At 39.2% G+C, this 23,417-nt stretch overlaps 2 protein-coding genes across 2 annotated transcripts in view; one reads left to right on the top strand and one right to left on the bottom strand.

Moving 5' to 3' along the window:
- Window positions 1-23,417, bottom strand: part of LOC138069278 (zinc finger protein 184-like) — a 1,142,341-nt gene that overhangs the window by 408,102 nt on the left and 710,822 nt on the right. The gene's annotated exons all lie outside the window — the stretch shown is intronic.
- LOC138069294 (putative olfactory receptor 2B8) lies at window positions 18,644-19,588 on the top strand. Its single transcript, XM_068960549.1, has one exon. The coding sequence runs from the start codon at window positions 18,644-18,646 to the stop codon at window positions 19,586-19,588; it is 945 nt and encodes a 314-aa protein (XP_068816650.1).

Below are 23,417 nucleotides of genomic sequence, written 5' to 3'. Positions count from 1 at the left end.
CTGTCCAGAGATTCCAATCATCAGGGAAAATGAATATCAAGGAAAATAGCAGAGAACACAAAATCTGCCTCTTTTATAATTTCACATATTTGACAGATGACTGATAATTGCCTAGACTTCCCAGTTATCTTAGCTCTCATCTTTGAATAATTCAGATGTTTCACAAAACATGAGATTTTTCTCTTACAATTGCAAAAACAACTTTTACGTATAAATGTGTAATGAAAAATTCATTCAGTTACTTAATATTAAATATAAATATGCAAATTATTTTTCACTTAATATAATTCATAACCACTTATAAGGGATCATAGAGCTAATGCAGTAATTAGGCATATTCTTATCTTTTATGGTCAATGTAAATCACTACATTTACTACTAAACATCTAATGTGGCTAAGGAAAAAAAATCAGTGCATAGAGGTATACATTGCTCAGTTTATACCCAAAGGTTTTAATTATCTACTCAAACAATAAAGAGAAAAATTATCATTTTTTTAACAAAATTGACATGGTTTATTTAAATTCAACTAGTCTTTGCCTTCAAGTTTCACATGATTTCGGCTAAAGAAAAATAGAAGGAAGTTGATGGGCCTTGTGTCTGTTTAAGTCAAGTTCAAAGATCAGTTAAGTTATTTCAAAACAGTTTATCTTGACAATACAGGGAAAAGGCAGATATAAACAACACCTGACTTTGAAAAACTTTAGCTGTAAACTTCAAAGCAGCTTCAAAAATGAAATTAAATCCCCTTTTCAAGATGGAAACACATTTTGCTTCAGAGTAATACATGACTGCTAGTTAGCAGTACAAGCTAGCTCAGAGAAAGCCATTTAAGTTTGAAGCATTTTAGTTTCCATATGCTATTAGTCAGATAAGCATAGAGAGCTTCTGTGATTAATTTACATTTTATTGCCAACTGCTTCCCATATATTCATAAATTTCAATTTTCTTGATAATTTTCTGCTACACTACCCATTACTAAAAACATTCATAGATTAAAATTTTCTGTTATGTAATACTAGTTAAATCTCATCATATTTATAAGGCGGTCTAGTTAAGACAAATCTGCTTAAGTTGTCCAGAGGAGGGATTGAATAGAAACCTGCTACGAATGTGTTTCTTCCCAGTTTACTCTTACTGTTGCAAGTATTAATTAGCAAAATCTCTTTTGATAGTAGTTTGGCTGTTATCTAGCAATGCTGACCTGAAATTACACTCCTGGACACAATATTCTTCTCTAAAGTCATTATTGGTCACGTACCTCAGGTGACATATATAAGAATGCTCGAAGAAGCATTGTTTGTATCAAACAAAACTTGAAAACAATCCAAATATTCAGTTCAGTTCAGTTCAGTCGCTCAGTCGTGTCCGACTCTTTGCAACCCCATGAATCGCAGCACGCCAGGCCTCCCTGTCCATCACCAACTCCCAGAGTTCACTCAGACTCACGTCCATCAAGTCAGTGATGCCATCCAGCCATCTCATCCTCTGTCATCCCCTTCTCCTTCTGCCCCCAATCCCTCCCAGCATCAGAGTCTTTTCCAATGAGTCAACTCTTCGCATGAGGTGGCCAAAGTCCTGGAGTTTCAGCTTTAGCATCATTCCTTCCAAAGAAATCCCAGGGCTGATCTCCTTCAGAATGGACTGGTTGGATCTCCTTGCAGTCCAAGGGACTCTCAAGAGTCTTCTCCAACACCACAGTTCAAAAGCATCAATTCTTCAGTGCTCAGCCTTCTTCACAGTCCAACTCTCACAACCATACATGACCACAGGGAAAACCATAGCCTTGACTAGACGGACCTTAGTCGGCAGAGTAATGTCTCTGCTTTTGAATATGCTATCTAGGTTGCCCATAACCTTTCTTCCAAGGAGTAAGCGTCTTTTAATTTCATGGCTGCAATCAGCATCTGCAGTGATTTTGGAGCCCCAAAAAATAAACTCTAACACTGTTTCCACTATTTCCCCATCTATTTCCCATGGAGTGACAGGACCGGATGCCATGATCTTCGTTTTCTGAATGTTGAGCTTTAAGCCAACTTTTTCACTCTCCTCTTTCACTTTCATCAAGAGGCTTTTCAGTTCCTCTTCACTTTCTACCATAAGGGTGGTGTCATCTCCATATCTGAGGTTATTGATATTTCTGCCGGCAATTTTGATTCCAGCTTGTGCTTCTTCTAGCCCAGCGTTTCTCATGATGTACTCTGGATATAAGTTAAATAAGCAGGGTGACAATATACAGCCTTGACATACTTCTTTTCCTATTTGGAACCAGTCTGTTGTTCCATGTCCACTTCTAACTGTTGCTTCCTGACCTGCATACAGATTTCTCAAGAGGCAGGTTAGGTGGTCTGGTATTCCCATCTCTTTCAGAATTTTCCATAGTTTATTGTGATCCACACAGTCAAAGGCTTTGGCATAGTCAATAAAGCAGAAATAGATGTTCTTCTGGAACTCTCTTGCTTTTTCCATGATCCAGCAGATGTTGGCAATTTGATCTCTGGTTCCTCTGCCTTTTCTAAACCCAGCGTGAACATCAGGAAGTTCACGGTTCACATATTGCTGAAGCCTAGCTTGGAGAAATTTGAGCATTACTTTACTAGCGTGTGAGATGAGTGCAATTGTGCAGTAGTTTGAGGATTCCTTGGCATTGCCTTTCTTTGGGATTGGAATGAAAACTGACCTTTTCCAGTCCTATGGCCACTGCTGAGTTTTCCAAATTTGCTGGCATATTGAGTGCAGCACTTTCACAGCATCATCTTTCAGGATTTGAAGTAGCTCTACTGGAATGCCATCACCTCCACTAGCTTTGTTCGTAGTGATGCTTTCTAAGGCCCACTTGACTTCACATGCCAGGATGTCTGGCTCTAGGTGAGTGATCACACCATCATGATTATCCCGGTCATGAAGATCCTTTTTGTACAGTTCTTCTGTGTATTCTTGCCATCTCTTCTTAATATCTTCTGCTTCTGTTAGGTCCATACCATTTCTGTCCTTTATCAAGCCCATCTTTGCATGAAATGTTCCCTTGGTATCTCTAATTTTCTTGAAGAGATCTCTAGTCTTTCCCATTCTATTGTTTTCCTCTATTTCTTTGCATTGATCACTGAAGAAGGCTTTCTTATCTCTTCTTGCTATTCATTGGAATTCTGCATTCAGATGCTTATATCTTTCCTTTTCTCCTTGGCTTTTCGCTTCTCTTCTTTTCACAGCTATTTGTAAGGCTTCCCCAGACAGCCATTTTGCTTTTTTGCATTTCTTTTCCATGGGGATGGTCTTGATCCCTGTCTCCTGTACAATGTCATGAATCTCATTCCATAGTTCATCAGGCACTCTACCTATCAGATCTAGGCCCTTAAATTTATTTCTCACTTCCACTGTATAATCATAAGGGATTTGACTGAGGTCACACCTGAATGGTCTAGTGGTTTTCCCTGTTTTCTTCAATTTAAGTCTGAATTTGGTAATGAGGAGTTCATGATCTGAGCCACAGTCAGCTCCTGGTCTTGTTTTTGTTGGCTGTATAGAGCTTCTCCATTTTTGGCTGCAAAGAATATAATCAATCTGATTTCAGTGTTGACCATCTGGTGATGTTCATGTGTAGAGTCTTCTCTTGTGTTGTTGGAAGAGGGTGTTTGCTATGACCAGTGCATTTTCTTGGTAAAACTCTATTAGTCTTTGCCCTGCTTCATTCCATATTCCAAGGCCAAATTTGCCTGTTACTCCAGGTGTTTCCTGTACCCTATAAAGAAAAGGACATCTTTTTTGGGTGTTAGTTCTAAAAGGTCTTGTAGGTCTTCATAGAACTGTTCAACTTCAGCTTCTTCAGAGTTACTGGTTGGGGCATAGGCTTGGACTACCATGATATTGAATGGTTTGCCCTGGAGATGAACAGAGATCATTCTGTCATTTTTGAGATTGCATCCAAGTACTGCATTTCAGACTCTTGTTGACCATGATGGCTACTCCATTTCTTCTGAGGGATTCCTGCCCGCAGTAGTAGATATAATGTTCATCTGAGTTAAATTCACCCATTCCAGTCCATTTTAGTTCACTGATTCCCAGCATGTCGACATTCACTCTTGCCATCTCCTGTTTGACCACTTCCAATTTGCCTTGATTCATGGACCTGACATTCCAGGTTCCTGTGCAATATTGCTCTTTACAGCATCAGACCTTGCTTCTATCACCAGTCACATCCACAGCTGGGTATTGTTTTTGCTTTGGCTCCAACTCTTCATTCTTTCTGGAGTTATTTCTCCTCTGACCTCCAGTAGTATATTGGGCACCTACTGACCACTAAGTGCAGGCGGCGGCGGGCTGGCGCACTAAGCACAGCCAACAGCTACCCCACGTCCGAGGTCAGGGGCAGTGGCCGGGAGGAGATACCCCATGTCTGAGGCCGGGGGCGGTGCCCGAGGCCAAGGGCAGCAGCAGGAAGGAGCAACCCCATGCCAGAGGCCAGGGCGGCCACTGGGAGCAGCAACCCCACGCCCAAGGCTAGGGGCGGCGGCCAGGAGGGGCAACCCCACGTCCAAGGAGTGGTGGCTGTGCAGGTGCAGGAGGGCCTAGAGGAGCCATCCCACATTGAAGGTCAGGAAGGGCAGAGGGAGGAGATACCCCTCATCCAAGGTAAGGAGCAGCAGCTGTGCTTTGCTGGAGCAGCCATGAAGAGATATCCCATGCCCAAGGTAAGAGAAACCCAAGTAAGATGATAGATGTTGCAAGAGGGCATCAGAGGGCAGACACACTGAAACCATACTCACAGAAACCTAGTCAATCTAATCACACTAGGACCACAGCCTTGTCTAACTCAATGAAACTAAGCCATGCCCAAGGGGCAACCCAAATCGGGTGGGTCATGGTGGAGAGGCCTGACAGATTGTGGTCCACTGGAGAAGGGAATGGCAAACCACTTCAGTATTCTTGCCTTGAGAACCCCATGAACAGTATGAACAGTATCCAAATGTTATCAACAACAAAAGAGGTAAATTTTGACCTCTTCATACAACAGAGTACTACACAAACTACAGCTAAACAAATCAAAACGAGGTCTTTCTCCAAAAAGAGCAGAGAAAAAGATGAAATTCACCAAGTAATCAATCCCTTGACATAAAGTTGAAAAACAGGTAAAACAAATTGTTGCTTATGAATGCAAACATGGGTGGTAAACAACTATGGTTATAGTCAAAAGTTATAGCCAAACTAAAAAGAATATTAAAAAGCTGATTATAACAAAGTTAAGATCAGTGGGGTGAAAAGGGAATGCAATAGTTACAGACAGTCAGGGGTAGTGACCAGGTTTTAGTTATGAGTAGAGATGTCATGAACCTCCACTTTTAAATTATTCTTTAAATTGAACATGTATATGCAGATATACATCTGCAAAGAAAGAAAGAAAGGAAAAGAAAGAAATGCCAAAGAATGCTCAAACTACCGCACAATTGCACTCATCTCACATGCTAGTAAGGTCATGCTCAAAATTCTCCAAGCCAGGCTTCAGCAATATGTGAACCATGAACTTCCTGATGTTCAAGCTGGGTTTAGAAAAGGCAGAGGAACCAGAGATCAAATTGCTAACATCCGCTGGATCATGGAAAAAGCAAGAGAGTTCCAGGAAAACATCTATTTCTGCTTTATTGACTATGCCAAAGCCTTTGACTGTGTGGATCACAATAAACTGTGGAAAATTCTGAAAGAGATGGGAATATCAAACCACCTGATCTACCTCTTGAAAAACCTGTATGCAGGTCAGGAAGCAACAGTTAGAAGTGGACATGGAACAACAGACTGGTTCCAAATAGGAAAAGGAGTACATCAAGGCTGTATATTGTCACCCTGCTTATTTAACTTGTATCCAGAGTACATCATGACAAACACTGGGCTGGAAGAAGTACAAACTGGAATCAAGATTACCGGGAAAAATATCAATAACCTCAGATATGGAGATGACACCACCCTTATGGTAGAAAGTGAAGAGGAACTAAAAAGCCTCTTGATGAAAGTGAAAGAGGAGAGTGAAAAAGTTGGCTTAAAGCTCAACATTCAGAAAACAAAGATCATGGCATCCAGTCCCATCATTTCATGGCAAATAGATGGGAAAACAGTAGAAACAGTGAGAGATTTTATTCTGGGGAGGCTCCAAAATCAGAGCAGATGGTGATTGCATCCATGAAATTAAAAGATGCTTACTCCTTGGAAGGAAAGTTATGACCAGTCTAGACAGCATATTAAAAAGCAGAAACCTTACTTTGCCAACAAAGGTCCATCTAGTCAAGGCTATGGTTTTTCCAATAGTCATGTATGGATTTGAAAGTTAGACTATAGAGAAAGCTGAGTGCCGAAGAATTGATGCTTCTGAATTGTGGTGTTGGAAAAGACTCTTGAGAGTCCCTTGGACTGCAAGGAGATCCAACCAGTCCATCCTCAGTTCAGTTCAGTTCAGTTCAGTTCACTTACTCAGTCGTGTCCGACTCTTTGCAACCTCATGAATCGCAGCACGCCAGGCCTCCCTGTCCATCACTATCTCCCAGAGTTCACTCGGACTCACGTCCATCGAGTTCATGATGCCATCCAGCCATCTCATCCTCTGTCGTCCCCTTCTCCTCCTGCCCCCAATCCCTCCCAGCATCAGGTCTTTTCCAATGAGTCAACTCTTTGCATGAGGTGGCCAAAGTCCTGGAGCTTCAGCTTTAGCATCATTCCTTCCAAAGAAATCCCAGGGTTCAGCTCCTTCAGAATGGACTGGTTGGATCTCCTTGCAGTCCAAGGGATTCTCAAGAGTCTTCTCCAACACCACAGTTCAAAAGCATCAATTTTTCGGCACTCATCCTTCTCCAGTCCATCCTAAAGGAGATCAATCCTGGGTGTTCATTGGAAGGACTGATGTTGAAGCTGAAACTTCAAAATTTTGGCCACCTGATGCAAAGAGCTGACTCATTGGAAAAGACTCTGATGCTGGGAAAGATTGAGGGCAGGAGGAGAAGGGGACAACAGAGGACGAGATGGTTGGATGGCATCACCGACTCAATGGACATGAGTTTGGGTGGGCTCCAGGAGTTGGTGATGGACAGGGAGGCCTGGCGTGCTGCAGTTTATGGGGTGGCCACAAGTCAGACATGACTGAGCAACTTAACTGAACTGATGCAGATATACATATATTATTTAGAGAGAGACAGGCACATAGAGAGTGAGAGGCAGACAGAAAGAAAAAGAAAGAGACAGAGAGCAGAGAGAGAGAGATAGCCGAAGGACATAAGAAACAACACATAGGACAATGTCATACCCATACTATAGGACAGTTATACAGAGCAAGAATACTTCTCCACCAGGCTCCAGGACACCATCCTCTCAGTAGAAATAGAATAGTGAGGACAACTTTTCGTCTGAAATGTTTAAATGCCACCATTCAGAAATTATTCACATGCTATTCATGGTCTCTGAATTATTAATAACTCTCTGATTCTCTTTCTCACTACTAGTTAGAAGTAAAAGTAAAAGCTTCCTAAGAAATGCTACCACCCCTCTACTGCTACCATGCTTTGGATTTCTGTGGTTACCATTGATAAATGGATAAAGAGACCAAAAAGGAAAGTAGAAAAAGAAAGATCGGGGGAAAGATGGGGAAATAGAAAAGACAAATAAGTCTAGAAGTACAAACAAGAACTAAGAGAGACAATAGATACTCAGAGATTTGAGTTAAATAGAGAATAATGGTATACACTGAAAGTGAAAGAGAAGAAAAGGGAGAGGGGAAACAATAAAATGATAGGGAAAAGGATTCTCAAAAGTTCAAAAAACTCAAAATGCACTGAAGTAATTACAAGTGAGATAAAATATATAGTGCCAGACTACAAACCAAGTATGCTGCTTAATTATTCTATATTGGCAAATAATGTACTTCTTGAAGGCAATTTCACATACATGGTCATCTTATACAAAAGATGGAACACATTTATAGTTCCATCAAAATTCAAGGAACAAGATTTGGTCACTTTTTGTTCCATACAATATTCAGTCACTCACCCTTCTCCTGTGCAAAATATAACCCTGGAGGTTGTCTTGCAGGCAGAGTTTCAATAGACTGGAGACGGATACTCCATTATACCATGAGGTTTTTGAAAGATCCTCCCAAACTATTTTATCTTTGTGGAAATTTTCTGGAACCTAAATAAAAATTAGGTTGATTTAGTCTTGTGTGGAAATGACTGAGAACTTAACGACCTCCCCCCAAAAACATGTGGAAAGAGCCCATAGATCACTCACTACATTTTCATCATCAACTCACTCCCAAAATATGCACTTACATAAACATATGCAGAAAACACTTGCATTAAAAAGCTTCCAAAATTTGGTTTACTATATCTTATTTCATCGTTTGACCAACTAAAAAATTTGTGTTCAGGTTGCTGAATATATGAAAAACCATATGACACTTTGAACCAATTTCTATTTTAACTCAAGATTCTGTTAAACTTAGTCATTTATTTTGATATCAAATGTTTCCTTCTTAACTAATTAAAGTATGTAAATTAATGACATCTTAAGTTGGAAAATTATAAACAAAATTTATAGCAAAGCTTACAATCACACTGAGGAAAACATTGAATGTACAAGATGATTAAAACATTAAGATAATTGATCGCCATCTTTTGGTAACCATTAGTCTCTACCAAGTGAGAGTGAGCCTTTATTAAAAAGCATTTTTAAAAAGATACTTCATGGTTCCATGGAAAGAGCATAACTTTGGAGTCGGAATATTTAGGTTCACTCTCAGCACCATCATTTAGAAACCATGCCAGTTCAAGCAAGAATTTAATCTCTCTGTAAAATCTAAAAAGCCAAACTCATAGAAAAAGAATAGAATGCAGACTTTTAGGGGCTGGGAGGTTAGCAAAATAGAGGATATTGGTCAAAGTGTACAGACTTCTAGTTATTAAATGAATAAGTTCTAGGGGGTCCTATTTTTTTTTAATGAATGGATTTTTAAGACTATAAATGCAATTTTCTGTTACTCGATTTTAATTGTAAAATTATTCTGTTCAGTTCAGTTCAGTTCAGTTCAGCTGCTCAGTCATGTCTGACTCTTTGCAACCCCATGAACTGCAGCATGCCAGACCTCCCTGTCCGTCACCAACTCCTGGAGTCTACCCAAACCCATGTCCACCGAGTCGGTGATGCCATCCAGCCATCTCATCCTCTGTCGTCCCCTTCTCCTCCTGCCCCCAATCCTTCCCAGCATTAGGGTCTTTTCCAATGAGTCAACTCTCCACATGAGGTAGCCAAAGTATTGGAGCTTCAGCTTCAACATCAGTCCTTCCAATAAACACCCAGGACTGATGTCCTTTAGGATGGACTGGTTGGCTCTCCTTGCAGTCCAAGGGATTCTCAAGAGTCTTCTCCAACACCACAGTTCAAAAGCATCAATTTTTCAGCGCTCAGCTTTCTTCACTGTCCAAGTCTCACATCCATACATGACTACTGGAAAAACCATAGCTTCTGTTATGTTTTACTTAATTTTTTATGCTGGTGTTTCTTATACTTGGCCCAATTTATTTTATTAATAATCTATCTTGTATGCATGTTTGAGTTAGAGATCCCCCCTCAAAAGTCTCAGTCTTTTCAATTTCTTTATCTCTTTTTTCCCACCCCTCAACTTCTTTTCTCCCATCTGCTTTCTATATTGGCTCTTTTGCATTTCATTTACCTTGTTCCCCCATCTACCATAAAGAGAATGATTTCCATAATTCTGCAAAGAACATATTGGTAAGTAGAAAGCCAATATTTACAAAATATTGTGTATGTACATATAAAAAAATGGATGTGTATGTGTTTATTTCTTGTTGTATTAGTCACTCAGTCATGTCCAATTCTTTGCAACTCATGGACTGTAGCCCACCAGGCTCTGTCCATGGAATTCTCCAGGCAAGAATACTGGAGTGGGTAGTCATTCCCTTCTCCAGGACATCATCCCAAACCAGAAATTGAACCCAGTTCTCCTGCCCTGCAGCAGATTATTCACTATCTGAGCCAGTACAACAAGCCAATCTTTGATTATATTGTAAACATCACATATTTATTCCTTCTCCCCTAGTCACTTTATACATACAGCCTACAGAAAGATTAAGTACATTGGGAAGCTACATTTTTTTTAAATGTTGAATCATTTTAGACTTATTAAGTTGCTGAGATGTCCGATAACATTTATTTTTCCAAAATCACAGAGCTGGTGCTTTCTTTTGAAGCCCTTCTGAGCTCCAATTTTTCCCTACATACCTGGAAGAAAACACACTTCAAAGAGGGAAAAAAAATGCTTTAAAGTTGAAAAAAAAAAAAAAAGGCAAAAGATTTACTCAATCTGAAGAGAAACCAGAGCTTGAACTGAAGTATGATGGTTGAAAGAAATACACCATATCAAAACACTCAAAGCAAAAGAAGCATCATAGGGGAAAAGCTGAACTGTGAAACTAAACAATAAGGAAACCACAGGATAAGAAGAACCTTGACTATGATGCTTAAGAGTTTATACACTTTACTGAAGAGAATAGTGCACAAAGAAATTTGAGCAGAAAAGGAATTCTCATTTTTAAACATTAAGGAGATTCTTCAAATCCACATTCACAATCACATCTTAAATGAAAATCCACTTGAAGGATATACATGGACCTTCAATATATACACAGAGAATAAGATAATTTGAGTATTTTTTCTCATTCCACTACAATTAGAGTCTACATGAAAACTAAATTCATACAAATATTGAATCAATATGGTGTACACCTGAAACTAATGTAAGTGTCAACTATATCTCAACTTATAAAGAAATTTAAAGACTAGGATTTCCCTGGTGGTCCAGTGATTAAGAGTCCAACTGCCAATTCAAGAGACACAGTTTCAATCCCTGGTCAGGGAAAACTCCCACATGCCTTAGGGCAACAAAGCCCATGTGCCACAACCACTGAATTCTGTGCAACTACAGCCCAAGAGAAGCCACTGCAGTAAGAAGCCCAAGCACCTGAACTAGAAAGTAGCCCCTGCTCACCACAACTAGAGAAAGCCTGTGCACAGCAACAAAGGCCCAGCACAGACAAAATTAAATGATTTTTTTTAAAGACTAGCCAAAAAAGATTTGCAATCAATAATACTAGATTTGAAATTTGAAAGTTAAGTGGAAACAATAGGTTCACTCCTAATCAATTTGGAAGGAAAAGATGGACTATGTTGATGTCATCTCTCCAGAGACTCCCTCTTTCCTTGTACCCTAGAGACAGTCAAACTCTGGATACTTGAACTGAAGCTAATGAGTTACATGGGGCAGGACACTCTTGGGGCCACTAAAAATAAACACATCTTCAAGTATCTCAGTCTCTTAAAGCACATACTTTGACTCCGGTGCTTATAAAAATATCCTTCAGATATAATATTAGCCCTTTTATAGGCAATTTCCATAGATTTTACAGATTCCAACATCTGTTTAGTTACAGAATTAACTGTCTACTTTGATTCATACTCCCTCATAGGCCCTGAAACATGCACTGCACTCAGATTCCTCCTGGGGAAACTCTGCAGATGACAAAAGTTATGGTAAATGTAATTTTTAAAAGAACTGGTTCTACCTTCAATGGAGCCTGAGTGAGTTATAATTTTCATTTTCCTTGCCTTTGATAACTAATCACTTTCAAGTTTAGCATATTTTAAAACATATTTAAATGCATGGCTCTGTATTTATCCTAAGGATTCTGTCCTATCTACTTCCCCTCAAATCAGTTCAGTTCAGTTCAGTAGCTCAGTCGTGTCCAACTCTTTGCAACCCCATGAACCACAGCACGCCAGGCCTCCCTGTCCATCACCAACTCCCTGAGTTTACCCAAATTCATGTCCATTGAGTCGGCGATGTCATCCAACCATCTCATCCTCTGGCGTCCCCTTCTCCTCCTGCCTTCAATATTTCCCAACATCAGGGTCTTCACTCTCTGCGAAGAGCATCAGGTGGCCAAAGTATTAGAGTTTCAGCTTCAAAATCAATTCTTCCAGTGAACACCCAGGACTGATCTCCTTTAGGATGGACTGGTTGGATCTCCTTGCAGTCCAAGGGACTCTCAAGAGTCTTCTCCAAAACCACAGTTCAAAAGCATCAATTCTTTGGTGCTCAGCTTTCTTTATAGTCCAACTCTTATATCCATACATGACCACTGGAAAAACTATAGCCTTGACTAGATGGACCTTTGGTGACAAAGTAATGTCTCTGCTTTTTAATATGCTATCTAGGTTGTTCATAACTTTCCTTCCAAGGAGTAAGCATCTTTTAATTTCATGGCTGCAATCACCATCTGCAGTGATTTTGGAGCCCCCCCCCCAAAAAAAAATAAAGTCAGCTGCTATTTCCACTGTTTCCCCGTCTATTTGCCATGAAGTGATGGGAGTGGATGCCATGATCTTAGCTTTCTGAATGTTGGGCTTTAAGCCAAGTTTTTCACTCTCCTCTTTCACTTCCATCAAGAGGCTTTTTAGATCCTCTTCACTTTCTGCCATAAGGGTGGTGTCATCTGCATACCTCAAATACCTTTCCTCAATTCCAAGACCACACTCACTTGATAACCACTGAATTACTGCCTTTCATGGGGGACAAGTAGTTATGTGATTCATCTGTCTGATATTAACATTTTCATCAATACACCAAGCCTCTAATTTCATACAACTATGGTGATCCTTCAAGACCATCTTGTTTCTTCTAGAAGTAGTTTTAAATCTTTCATCTTGTTATTTTCTCTTAAAGAAGATGCCATATTCCTAGTCCAACACCAATTCAAGTGTCTCTAAGGCCACAAGACAAAGTTTCTTTTACCCAAAAATGTGGTGGTGATATCTGCAAAGACAGTGTCTATGCATCAGTTTGCTATTTACTTAAAGTAAGTTCTGGACTGAAAGAGGAATCTGAACTCCAAACTTGGAGAATAGTGGTATGGATGAAAGGAGAAATGAAACGAGGTAAGTATTTTCTCTACCAATTCAAACAAAATGTTATATCTTATTATCATATAGTCTGTAATGATATTTTGATTTATAAAGTGTAACAAAAGTGTGTATGGGAAAATAACCTTCATTGGACATTCATGCCAAGTAAAGGGATTCAGTTTTTCCCTACTATTGCAGACTTCTGCTATCTACACAGAACTTAGAATGAGAAATAGCAACATTATCCATAACACTTAGCAATTATCATGACCAAATGCACCTCATTTATGAACTTAGACTAAGATAGATCTAATACCTGCATCTTAGGCTTACCACTGCATACTAGGCACTTAGAGTAAAGAATTGCTACAAGTTAACAGGCATGATTACATTATACTTTCTATTGGTTGAACTGTGTCCCTTCCCCCATCCAATGATAGGTTGAAATCCCAAACCCAAATTCCTGTTTATGTGACCTTATATGAAAGTAGAATCTCTGCAGATGTAATGAAGTTAAGATGAGGTTCTACTCACTAGTGTGATCCCTAATACAATATGAAGAAACACAGAATAGAGAAGCAAGGACACTGCCATGTGACTGCTGAGGAAATAATTGAAGGGCTGATGCTGCAAGTCAAGAAACCCCTAAAATTATCACCAAAGCACCAAAAACTAGACAGTTGCAAAGATATATTCTCCCCAACAGGTTTCAGAGGTCCTGGAGGACCTACGTTTTGGACCTTCTAACCTCCGGAATTGTAAAACGATAAATTTCTGCTGTCTTAAATCTCTAAATTGTGGTATTCTATACAGCAGATAGGAAAATGGCAACCCACTCCAGTGTTCCTGCCTGGAGAACCCCAGATATGGGGGAGCCTGGTGGGCTGCTATCTATGGGGTTGCACAGAGTTGGACACGACTGAAGTGACTTAGCAGCAGCAGCATGGAAATTTGTTTTAAATGCACATGTCAATTTGTTTCTACTTTTGTAGTTACAAAGAATTTTACATATTCTTGTCAGAATGAACTTTTTCTTAGTTCAGATCACATTCTGTGCATCACTGAGAAAAACAAAATCATTTCCCATCATGTTCCAGACTGAATGTTAAGACATTTCAGTGATCTATGAGAAATAGCCTATACAAAAACTGCCAAAAACTTCAACTGGCACCATGATGGACAGGAAAAGGTCACTCTCTGTGACTCTTAAAGTACAAGGATAGAGGGAAGAAGCAAAGATAAGAAAAATACATTTGATAAAACAAATTGTAGTAACTATTGCCAGTTTTATGGTTCTGGGTATTTTGACAAAAGGGCCTGATAATCTAGAGGATACAGGAATTAAGAACCATGGGACCTTAATCTTAACCATGGGATCTTAATCATGGGATCACTAAAGAATGTGCAAAGACTGAGAAGAGCTTACTCAAAATATGACAATAGATCTCTTGGAACACAAGCCTACCAGCTTTCAGTAAAGAACTAAAGATATTATCTCTTATTAAAAGCTAATAATGTTATTTCTATCATTAGGAAGCAGAAAAGACCAAGATGCATGGGTTGGAGGGCAGTCTTTAAAATCTCAGAGATTATTAGCAGTAGATTGATACTTAGACACCAAGTATCCTATTCCAATTTAATTGCGTTTTAGAACTTTTAATTCCAAATTAATTTAACATTTTGACACCACAGTTACAACAGCCACAAAGCCAGAAAATAATCACTAAAAAACTAATAAAAAATGGAATTGAAGTACTAAGAACCAACAGAAAACGTGTAATTGAGAGGCAGCAGAAGATCCTCCTGCCTGGTCATGGATTTTGCTAATAAAAATGTGATGTTTACAAAAGTTGGAGTCCTACAAGTTTCCATAAAACCTAGCAGCTAAAAAAATCTAAAGTTAGAACAGTCAAGACTGCTTTTAACTCTTGTTCAAAAATTCATTTGTTTTCCTCTTGTACGACTATAAATTCCTATAGCTCCTAAATTCAGTTTCTAAAGTCCTTTATAGTCTTTAAACTTCTTTTTCATTTATTCAACAAAATTGTTTTGTAAACTTGCTATATATACTAGACTCTTTTCAGGATGCAGTACTATTATGAAATATTTCTTTTCCTTAGGTATTCAGTTCAGTTCAGTTCAGTCACTCAGTCATGTCCGCCTCTTTGCTACCCCATGAACTACAGTATGCCAGGCCTCTCTGTCCATCACCAACTCCTGGAGTCTACCCAGACTCATGTTCATTGAGTTGGTGATGTCATCCAACCATCTCATCCTCTGGTGTCCCCTTCTCCTCCTGCCCTCAATCTTTCCCAACATCACGGTCTTTTCAAATGAGTCAGCTCTTCAAATCAGGTGGCCAAAGTATTGCAGCTTCAGCTTCAATATCAATCCTTCCAATGAACACCCAGGACTGATCTCCTTTAGGATGGACTGGTTGGATCTCCTTGCAGTCCAAGGGACTCTCAAGCGTCTTCTCCAACACCACAGTTCAAAAGCATCAATTCTTTGGTGCTCAGCTTTCTTTATAGTCCAACTCTCACATCCATACACGACCAGTGGTAAAACCATAGCCTTGACTAGAGGGACCTTAGTCAGCAAAGTAATGTCTCTGCTTTTGAATATGCTATCTAGGTTGGTCCTAACTTTTCTTCCAAGGAGTAAGCATCTTTTAATTTCATGGATGCAATCATTTTGGAGTGATTTTGGAGCCCAGAAAAATAAAGTCTGACATTGTTTCCATTGTTTCCCCATCTATTTGTCAAGAAGTGATGGGACCAGATGCCATGATTTTAGTTTTCTGAATGTTAAGCTTTAAACCAACTTTTTCACTCTCCTCTTTCACTTTCATCAAGAGGCTCTTTAGTTCTTCTTTGCTTTCTTCCATAAAGGTGATTCATCTGCATATCTGAGGTTACTGATATTTCTCCCAGCAATCTTGATTCCAGCTTGTGCTTCATCCAGCCCAGCATTTCACATAATGTACTCTGCATATAAGTTAAAAAAACAGGATGACAATACACAGCCTTGACGTACTCCTTTCCCTATTTGGAATCAGTTTGTTGTTCCATGTCCAGTTCTAACTATTCCTTCCTGACCTGCATACAGATTTCTCAAGAGGCAGGTCAAGTGGTCTGGTATTCCCATCTCTTTAAGAATTTTCCACAGTTTGTTGTGGTACACACACTCAAAGGTTTTGGCATAGTCAATAAAGCAAACATAGATTTTTTTTGGAATTCTCTTGCTTTTTCAATGATCCAACAGATGCTGGCAGTTTGATCTCTGGTTCCTCTGCCTTTTCTAAATCCATCTTGAACATTTGGAAGTCTACAGTTCACATGCTGCTGAAGCCTGGCTTGAAGAATGTTACTTTACTAGCATGTGAGATGAGTGCTATTGTGTGGTAGTTTGAGCATTCTCTGGCATTGCCTTTCTTTGGGATTGGAATGAAAACTGAACTTTTCCAGTCCTGTGGCCACTACCTGAGTTTTCCATATTTTCTGGCATATTGAGTGTAGCGCTTTCACCACATCATCTTTTAGGATTTGAAATAGCTCATCTGGAATTTCATCACTTCCAGTAGCTTTGTTTGTAGTGTTGCTTCCTAAGGCCCACTCAACATCACAGTCCAGAAGGTCTGGCTCTAGGTTGGTGATCATACCATCGTGATTATCTGGGTCATGAAGATCTTTTTTGTATAGTTCCTCTGTGTATTCTTGCCACCTCTTCTTAATATCTTCTGCTTCTGTTAGGTCCATACCATTTCTGTCCTTTATTGTGCCCATCTTTGCATGAAGTGTTCCTTTGGTATCTCTAATTTTCTTGAAGAGATCTCTAGACTTTCCCATTCTGTTGTTTTCTTCTATTTCTTCACACTGATTGCTGAGGAAGATTTTCTTATCTCTCCTTGCTATTCTTTGGAATTCTACATTCAAATGGGTATATCTTTCCTTTTCTCCTTTGCCTTTTGCTTCTCCTATACACAGCTATTTCTAAGGCCTCCTCAGACAGCCATTTGCCTTTTTGCATTGCTTTTTTGGGGATGGTCTTGATCCCTGCCTTTTATACAATGTTATGAACCTCCATCCATAGTTCTTCAGGTACTCTGTCTATCAGATCTAATCCCTTGAATCTATTTGTCATTTCCACTGTATAATCATAAGGGATTTGATTTAGTTCATACCTGAATGGTCTAGTGGTTTTCCCTACCTTCTTCAATTTAAGTCTGAATTTGGCAATAAGGAATTCATGATCCAATTCCAGGTCTTGTTTTCACTGACTGTATAGAGCTTCTCCATCTTTGGCTGCAAAGAAAAAAATCAATCTGATTTTGGTTTTGACCATCTGGTGATGTCCATGTGTTGAGTTTTCTCTTGTGTTGTTGGAAGAGGATGTTTGCTATGACCAGTGCGTTCTCTTGGCAAAACTCTATTAGCCTTTGCCCTGCTTCATTCTGTACTCCAAGGCCAAATTTGCCTGTTACTCCAAGTGTTTCTTAAATCCCTACTTTTGCATCCCAGTCCCCCATAATGAAAAGGACATCTTTTGGGGGTGTTACTTCTAGAAGGTCTTGTAGGTCTTCATAGAACCATCCAACTTCAGCTTCTTCAGCATTACTGGTTGGGGCATAGACTTGGATTACTGTGATATTGAATGGTTTGCCTTAGAAATGAACAGAGATCATTCTGTCATTTTTGAGATTTGCATCCAAGTACTGCATTTTGGACTCTTGTTGACTATGATGGCTACCCCATTTCTTCTAAGGGATTCTTGCCCACAGTAGTAGATATAATGGTCATCTGAGTTAAATACACCCATTCCAGTCCATTTTACAATTTCAAAAGACTTATAAAGTGAAAGAAAATTAAAAGCTAGTGATGATTTCCTGAGTTTTCACCACAGGTGGTTACAATGATGGTTACTCAGACTGAGTCCATCTGGAACTTGCAGTTTGGATACAATAAAATCTTAAATCACTTCCAATAAAACTTTTCCAATCAAAGAAACTATTACAGACTCAACACCAAAGTCTCCACTACTCCACAAATTAAAATGCATTGTTCACAACTGAATAAAATTGTTAATAGTAAATGCTATTATCTGTGCATCTTCAGAAAAATAAAGTTTTTCTCTACACAAAACATAAACAGAAAAGCCGGTCTTTAAATATATTCAATCCTCCAGGGTGGGGGCGGGGGGAAGCTAGTACTGAGGCAGTACATATTTATATCTTATTTAAAACATCTAGATTTAATTTTTGAGAAACTTTTGAGTTATCTTTCTAGTTCATACAGTCATAAAGATAGACAGTATCCCCAGCAGTTAAAAACTTATATTGTAGAGTCTGTTGGAATCCTGTCTCAGTGGTTTATTAAGTACATCGCTCTCATAAAATCACTGCAGGTCTTTAAACCTCAGTTCCTTCATATATTTAGTAGAAATCATGATAATGCCAAGCTCATAGAGTTGTTGTGACAAATTGCCTAGAAAGTGCTCCAGTCAGTGCCTGAAACAGAAGATACTCTTACTCTTACAAAGTAACTCTCTGGCCCTCCCTGTTTTGTCAACAAAAGAGTAACTGTGAAAATGCCTCAAGCTTCCTCAAAAACTCTACTTCCTCAGGGGGAAAGGCGTGGGTTAAACAAGCAGCTTAACAGTATGGAGTTCTCTTAACTCCAACAAGCAGAGTACAATGGAAAGAGCTAACGACAGCGCCTTCTCTGGGTTCATTCTCCTGGGCTTCTCCAACCAGCCCCAGCTGGAAACGGCTCTCTTTGTGGTCATCCTGATCATCTACTTCTTGAGCTGCTTAGGCAATGGCGCCATTATACTTTTGTCAACGATGGATCCTCACCTCCACACCCCTATGTACTTCTTCCTCTCCAACCTCTCTTTTATGGATCTCTGTTTGACTACTTGCACTGTCCCTCAGACCCTGGCCAACTTTAAGGGGAAGGACAAGACCATCACCTATGGTGGCTGTGTGACCCAGCTCTTCATTGCCTTGGGACTTGGGGGAGTAGAGTGTGTCCTCCTGTCTGTCATGGCCTATGACCGGTATGTAGCTGTGTGCCGTCCCCTCCACTACATGGTGATCGTGCATCCCCAGCTTTGCTTGCAGCTGGTTGTAACTGCTTGGCTTACAGGCTTTGGCAATTCTGTAGTCCAGACAGCACTGACCATGACTCTTCCCCTCTGTGGTAAAAACCAAGTGGACCATTTCTTCTGTGAAGTTCCAGTGATGCTGAAACTGGCCTGCACCAACACCTCTGTCAATGAGGCTGAACTCTTTGCTGTCAGTGTGTTCTTCTTGGTGGTGCCCCTGTCACTCATCTTAGTATCCTACGGTCACATTACCCATGCAGTCCTGAAGATAAAGTCGGCCCAAGGGAGACAGAAGGCTTTTGGAACCTGTGGTTCTCACCTAATGGTAGTGATTATTTTCTTTGGGACGCTCATCTCCATGTACCTTCAGCCTCCTTCCAGCTATTCACAGGATGTGAACAAAAGCATTGCACTCTTCTATACTCTGGTGACTCCCCTGCTTAATCCCCTGATTTACACTTTGAGAAACAAGGAAGTCAAAGGGGCACTAAGGAGACAAATGAGGAGAATCCTAGACTTGGGACAAAGTTAATGCAGTGCTTGCAGGCCCAGGAAGTTCTGCAATGGAAGACTTTCGAGTGACTAAACACTAGTTAATGTATCCAACACATCCTTATAAAGCACCGACCATGTGCGAGACAGTGTTCTAGGTACTTGAGACATATCAGTGAGACAGAGGCTCCTGTCCCCATTGGGCTAAACCTTTTGCTAGGGAGAATATATGTTAAATAAGATATTCTAAAAATAAACTATGGTATATCATGTACTACACATTAATGGGAATGAACAATAATTACACATACAAAAACATGAATAATTCTTACAAACATGACTTACAGTGAGCAAACTAGATACAAAATAATTCCTACTGTATCATTCCATTTACATAAAATTCAACCCAGGCACAACGAATCTCTGGTATTGAAAGTCAGAACAGTTCTTCTCCTGGGAACTTGTAGTTATCCCTTGGAAGACATGTGGGGGAGGGGAATTCTGGAGTTCTGGTCAGGTTGTGATTCTTCATCTGGATGTTGGTGATATAAAATATTCAATCTGTGAAAATTCATCAAACCTGAAACTTAAAGCACTTGCACTTTCTGTATGGACGCTGAACTTCAAATCATTTACTTCTTAATCGTTTTAAATAAACCAGATATTAGCAGAACACTTTGATTCTAAATGATCACACTAAGTATTTTTTTTGTTACTTTCACATAAAATTTGGGTTTATCTTCTAAGTGATCTAAGTTTCTTCTATCCATTGACTATCTTTAATAGATTTAAAGTGTTTAGATATTAGCAATTTTTGGCCAACTCAGATGAACCTTGTCTTGAAGATCTCAATTTAATGAAGATCTCAATTCAAGATCATGTGTCCTGTGAGTCTCTCTGATCTCTTCATTCCATGCAGATACTTAGTGACCAGGTCTTGAGAGAGAAATCATAGTGATAATTTTCAGATGAAAATTCTACTCCTGGTTTTATATTGCCTTGAATTAAGTTTATCTTGACTGAAAAAGACATTTGTTGTGAATATTTGTTTGTATATATGTATTTTTATAATGTAGCATACAAAAACGCATAATTTACTAGTAGGAAAAATATTTTCTTTTACCAGAGATTTTAATATTTTTAGTATTTAATAGGATATGATAAAAAGGCAGATAATGAAAGGAATTTATAAAACAATATAAAACACAGAAATAATTGTCTGGTAAGCTCAATGTGCTTCCGTGCAAATATGTTCTTCTTAAATAGTTCTTATTTAAAAATGGAAAGTTGGATGGTTTTTCATGTATTATTCTGCTAATGAAATAATAGAACAAGGATTTTTCTTCATTTAAGTGAAAATAGATTACTGAATTGTTGAGTTCTGCACTAATCTTATCTCTGCTTGTACTGAATATGAGTGATTTCTGATTATATTTTTTGTAATAGAGAAGATATGATTTTTTTATATCAACCCCTTGGAGTTTTCTTTCAAACCATGACAGCAAGCTTCACGGATAAACATATCATTTTTTGGCACTAAAGTTCAATACTCTATAATCATCTAGATGGTTAATGTTTTTCATTTTCAGAAAATAAATGCTGAAAATTTATCATTTCATTCAAGGTGGCCTTTCGTGAATTTCATTTCCCAATAAGGTGCATTCAGTTCAGTTCAGTTCAGTTGCTCAGTCGTGTCCAACTCTTTGTGATGCCATGAATCACAGCACTCCAGGCCTCCCTGTCCATCACCATCTCCCAGAGTTCACTCAGACTCACATCCATCGAGTCTGTGATGCCATCCAGCCATCTCATCCTCTGTCGTCCCCTTCTCCTCCTGTCCCCAATCCCTCCCAGCATCAGAGTCTTTTCCAATGAGTCAACTCTTCTCATGAGGTGGCCAAAGTACTGGAGTTTCAGCTTTAGCATCATTCCTTCCAAAGAAATCCCAGGGCTAATCTCCTTCAGAATGGACTGGTTGGATCTCCTTGCAGTCCAAGGGACTCTCAAGAGTCTTCTCCAACACCACAGTTCAAAAGCATCAATTCTTCGGCATTAGGTTACAGCTTACCAAAGTTCCCACTGCAAGTACAGACACTCCTCCTTAGCCACAGACTCACACAAACATGGATCCATTTGATCTGTCATTCTCCATAAAGGATTCGAGCATCCAGCTTTTCTGGTATAGGAGTGGGTGGGAGGAATTGCCTGAAACAACCCCTGGCCAGTAATACTGAGGAACAATTGTACTTGGAAAGGTCAAATTAATTTTAGCAACCATATTTCTGAAGCCATTAGAAAGTTGTGACAGTGATGAGAGTGATGTAGACATGAATAACAGAAAACACTGAACACTTCTGAAGTGAGCTGAAGGACAAGTGCTTTTTTTCTCTCTCAGAGCATTTGGTGAACTTGAGTGTGAGCTGAGGATTGAGCATGGCACATAGAGAGAGACTTTGCCATGAAAACATGAAAAGCCAAACACTCATATAAAGCTAGAGTGACAAGCTGAAAAGTTAAAGAGACTTCATATGGCTAGATGTTTCCAGTGGGTATTTCTATTTCCAGTGGACTCCCTGGGAAGCCAGAAAGCCAGACCAAAGTTTCAAAAATATGGAACAATCTATCCTGCAACTCCATTGTGTTTAGGAAACAAAAACTTGCTAGGGTAAGGGGTTCCTCGCTAACATAGTTCTCTTGGGTAAGGCAGTTGCCAAATTTTGAAACTTCATGAAGCAGGGGCTAAAAAGCTAAGCTAGATGTGTTTGAGGGGCAGAACTTAAGGTCCAAGAGTCTTTCAGGGCTGAGAAAATAAGACTCCTGAGACTTTCTGTCAAACCCAGGAGAAGATTGTATCTCTTCTATCTCTAGAAGACAACAAGATAGAGGCTGAATAGAATAAGGACCAACTGTACAGCACAAGAAACTATAGTCAATATTTTGTAACTATCTATGTCCCCTATAAAGGTGAAGAATCTGAAAAACGATATATACACACACACATTGTGATCATCATTTCATGATGTATGTAACTCAAATCACTATTCTATACATCTCAAACCTATGCAATATTGTATATAAGACATGAAGTCATAAAACTTCTAGAAGAAAATATTATTCCTCAGTGAGGCTGGAAGAAAGTAAAAGAATAGCTATCATTAAAAACATGAAGGATAACAACAGTTGGAGAAGTTGGAAAAGGAACACCTATGTACTGTTGATGGGAATGTAAGTTGGTAAGCCACTATGAAAGATAATATGAAGATACCAAAAAAACTAAAGATAGAACTTCCATGTTATCCAGCAATCCAAATTCTAGGTACACCAAATAAAATGAAATCACTATCTGCACTCCCATGTTCGATGGCCTCATTTTTCACAATAGACAATATACAGAAAAAACATAGGTGACCAAAGAGGTGAATGGCTAAAGAAAAAGTTCTATGCATATCCAAAGGAATATTGTTCATTAATGAGGAAGAATGAAATACTGCCCTTTGCAATAACATGGATGGACCTTGACAGCATTATGCTCAATGAAATAAGTCAGAAGAGAAAGACAAATACTGTATGATCTCACATACATGTGGCATCAGAAAAACTGAACTTGTTACAAAGAGAGGGAAGAATGGTGGTTACCAGGGCAAAGAGATAGAAGAAATGGGGAGATATTGGCAAATAGGTCCAAACTTCCAGCTAAAAGTTAATTTCTGAGGAATCAAAAAAATAAACCGTTTTAAATTTTATAAGGGGAATAAATCTTTGACAAGATAAAGATCTTAGCTAACACTATGTAGTAATCACTTTACAATATATAGGTATATCAACTCACACTTTGTACTCTTTAAAATTGCTCAATTATATCTCACTAG

The sequence above is a fragment of the Capricornis sumatraensis genome, chromosome 22 (genome assembly GCF_032405125.1).
Source record: "Capricornis sumatraensis isolate serow.1 chromosome 22, serow.2, whole genome shotgun sequence".
Classification (NCBI taxonomy): domain Eukaryota; kingdom Metazoa; phylum Chordata; class Mammalia; order Artiodactyla; family Bovidae; genus Capricornis; species Capricornis sumatraensis.
The sequence above is the reverse complement of the archived record's forward strand: the minus strand, read 5'-3'. Positions and strand labels throughout refer to the sequence as shown.

Coding starts and splice junctions, on each gene's coding strand:
- LOC138069294 (XM_068960549.1), top strand. CDS start 18,644: ATGGAAAGAGCTAACGACAGCGCCTTCTCTGGGTTCATTCTCCTGGGC.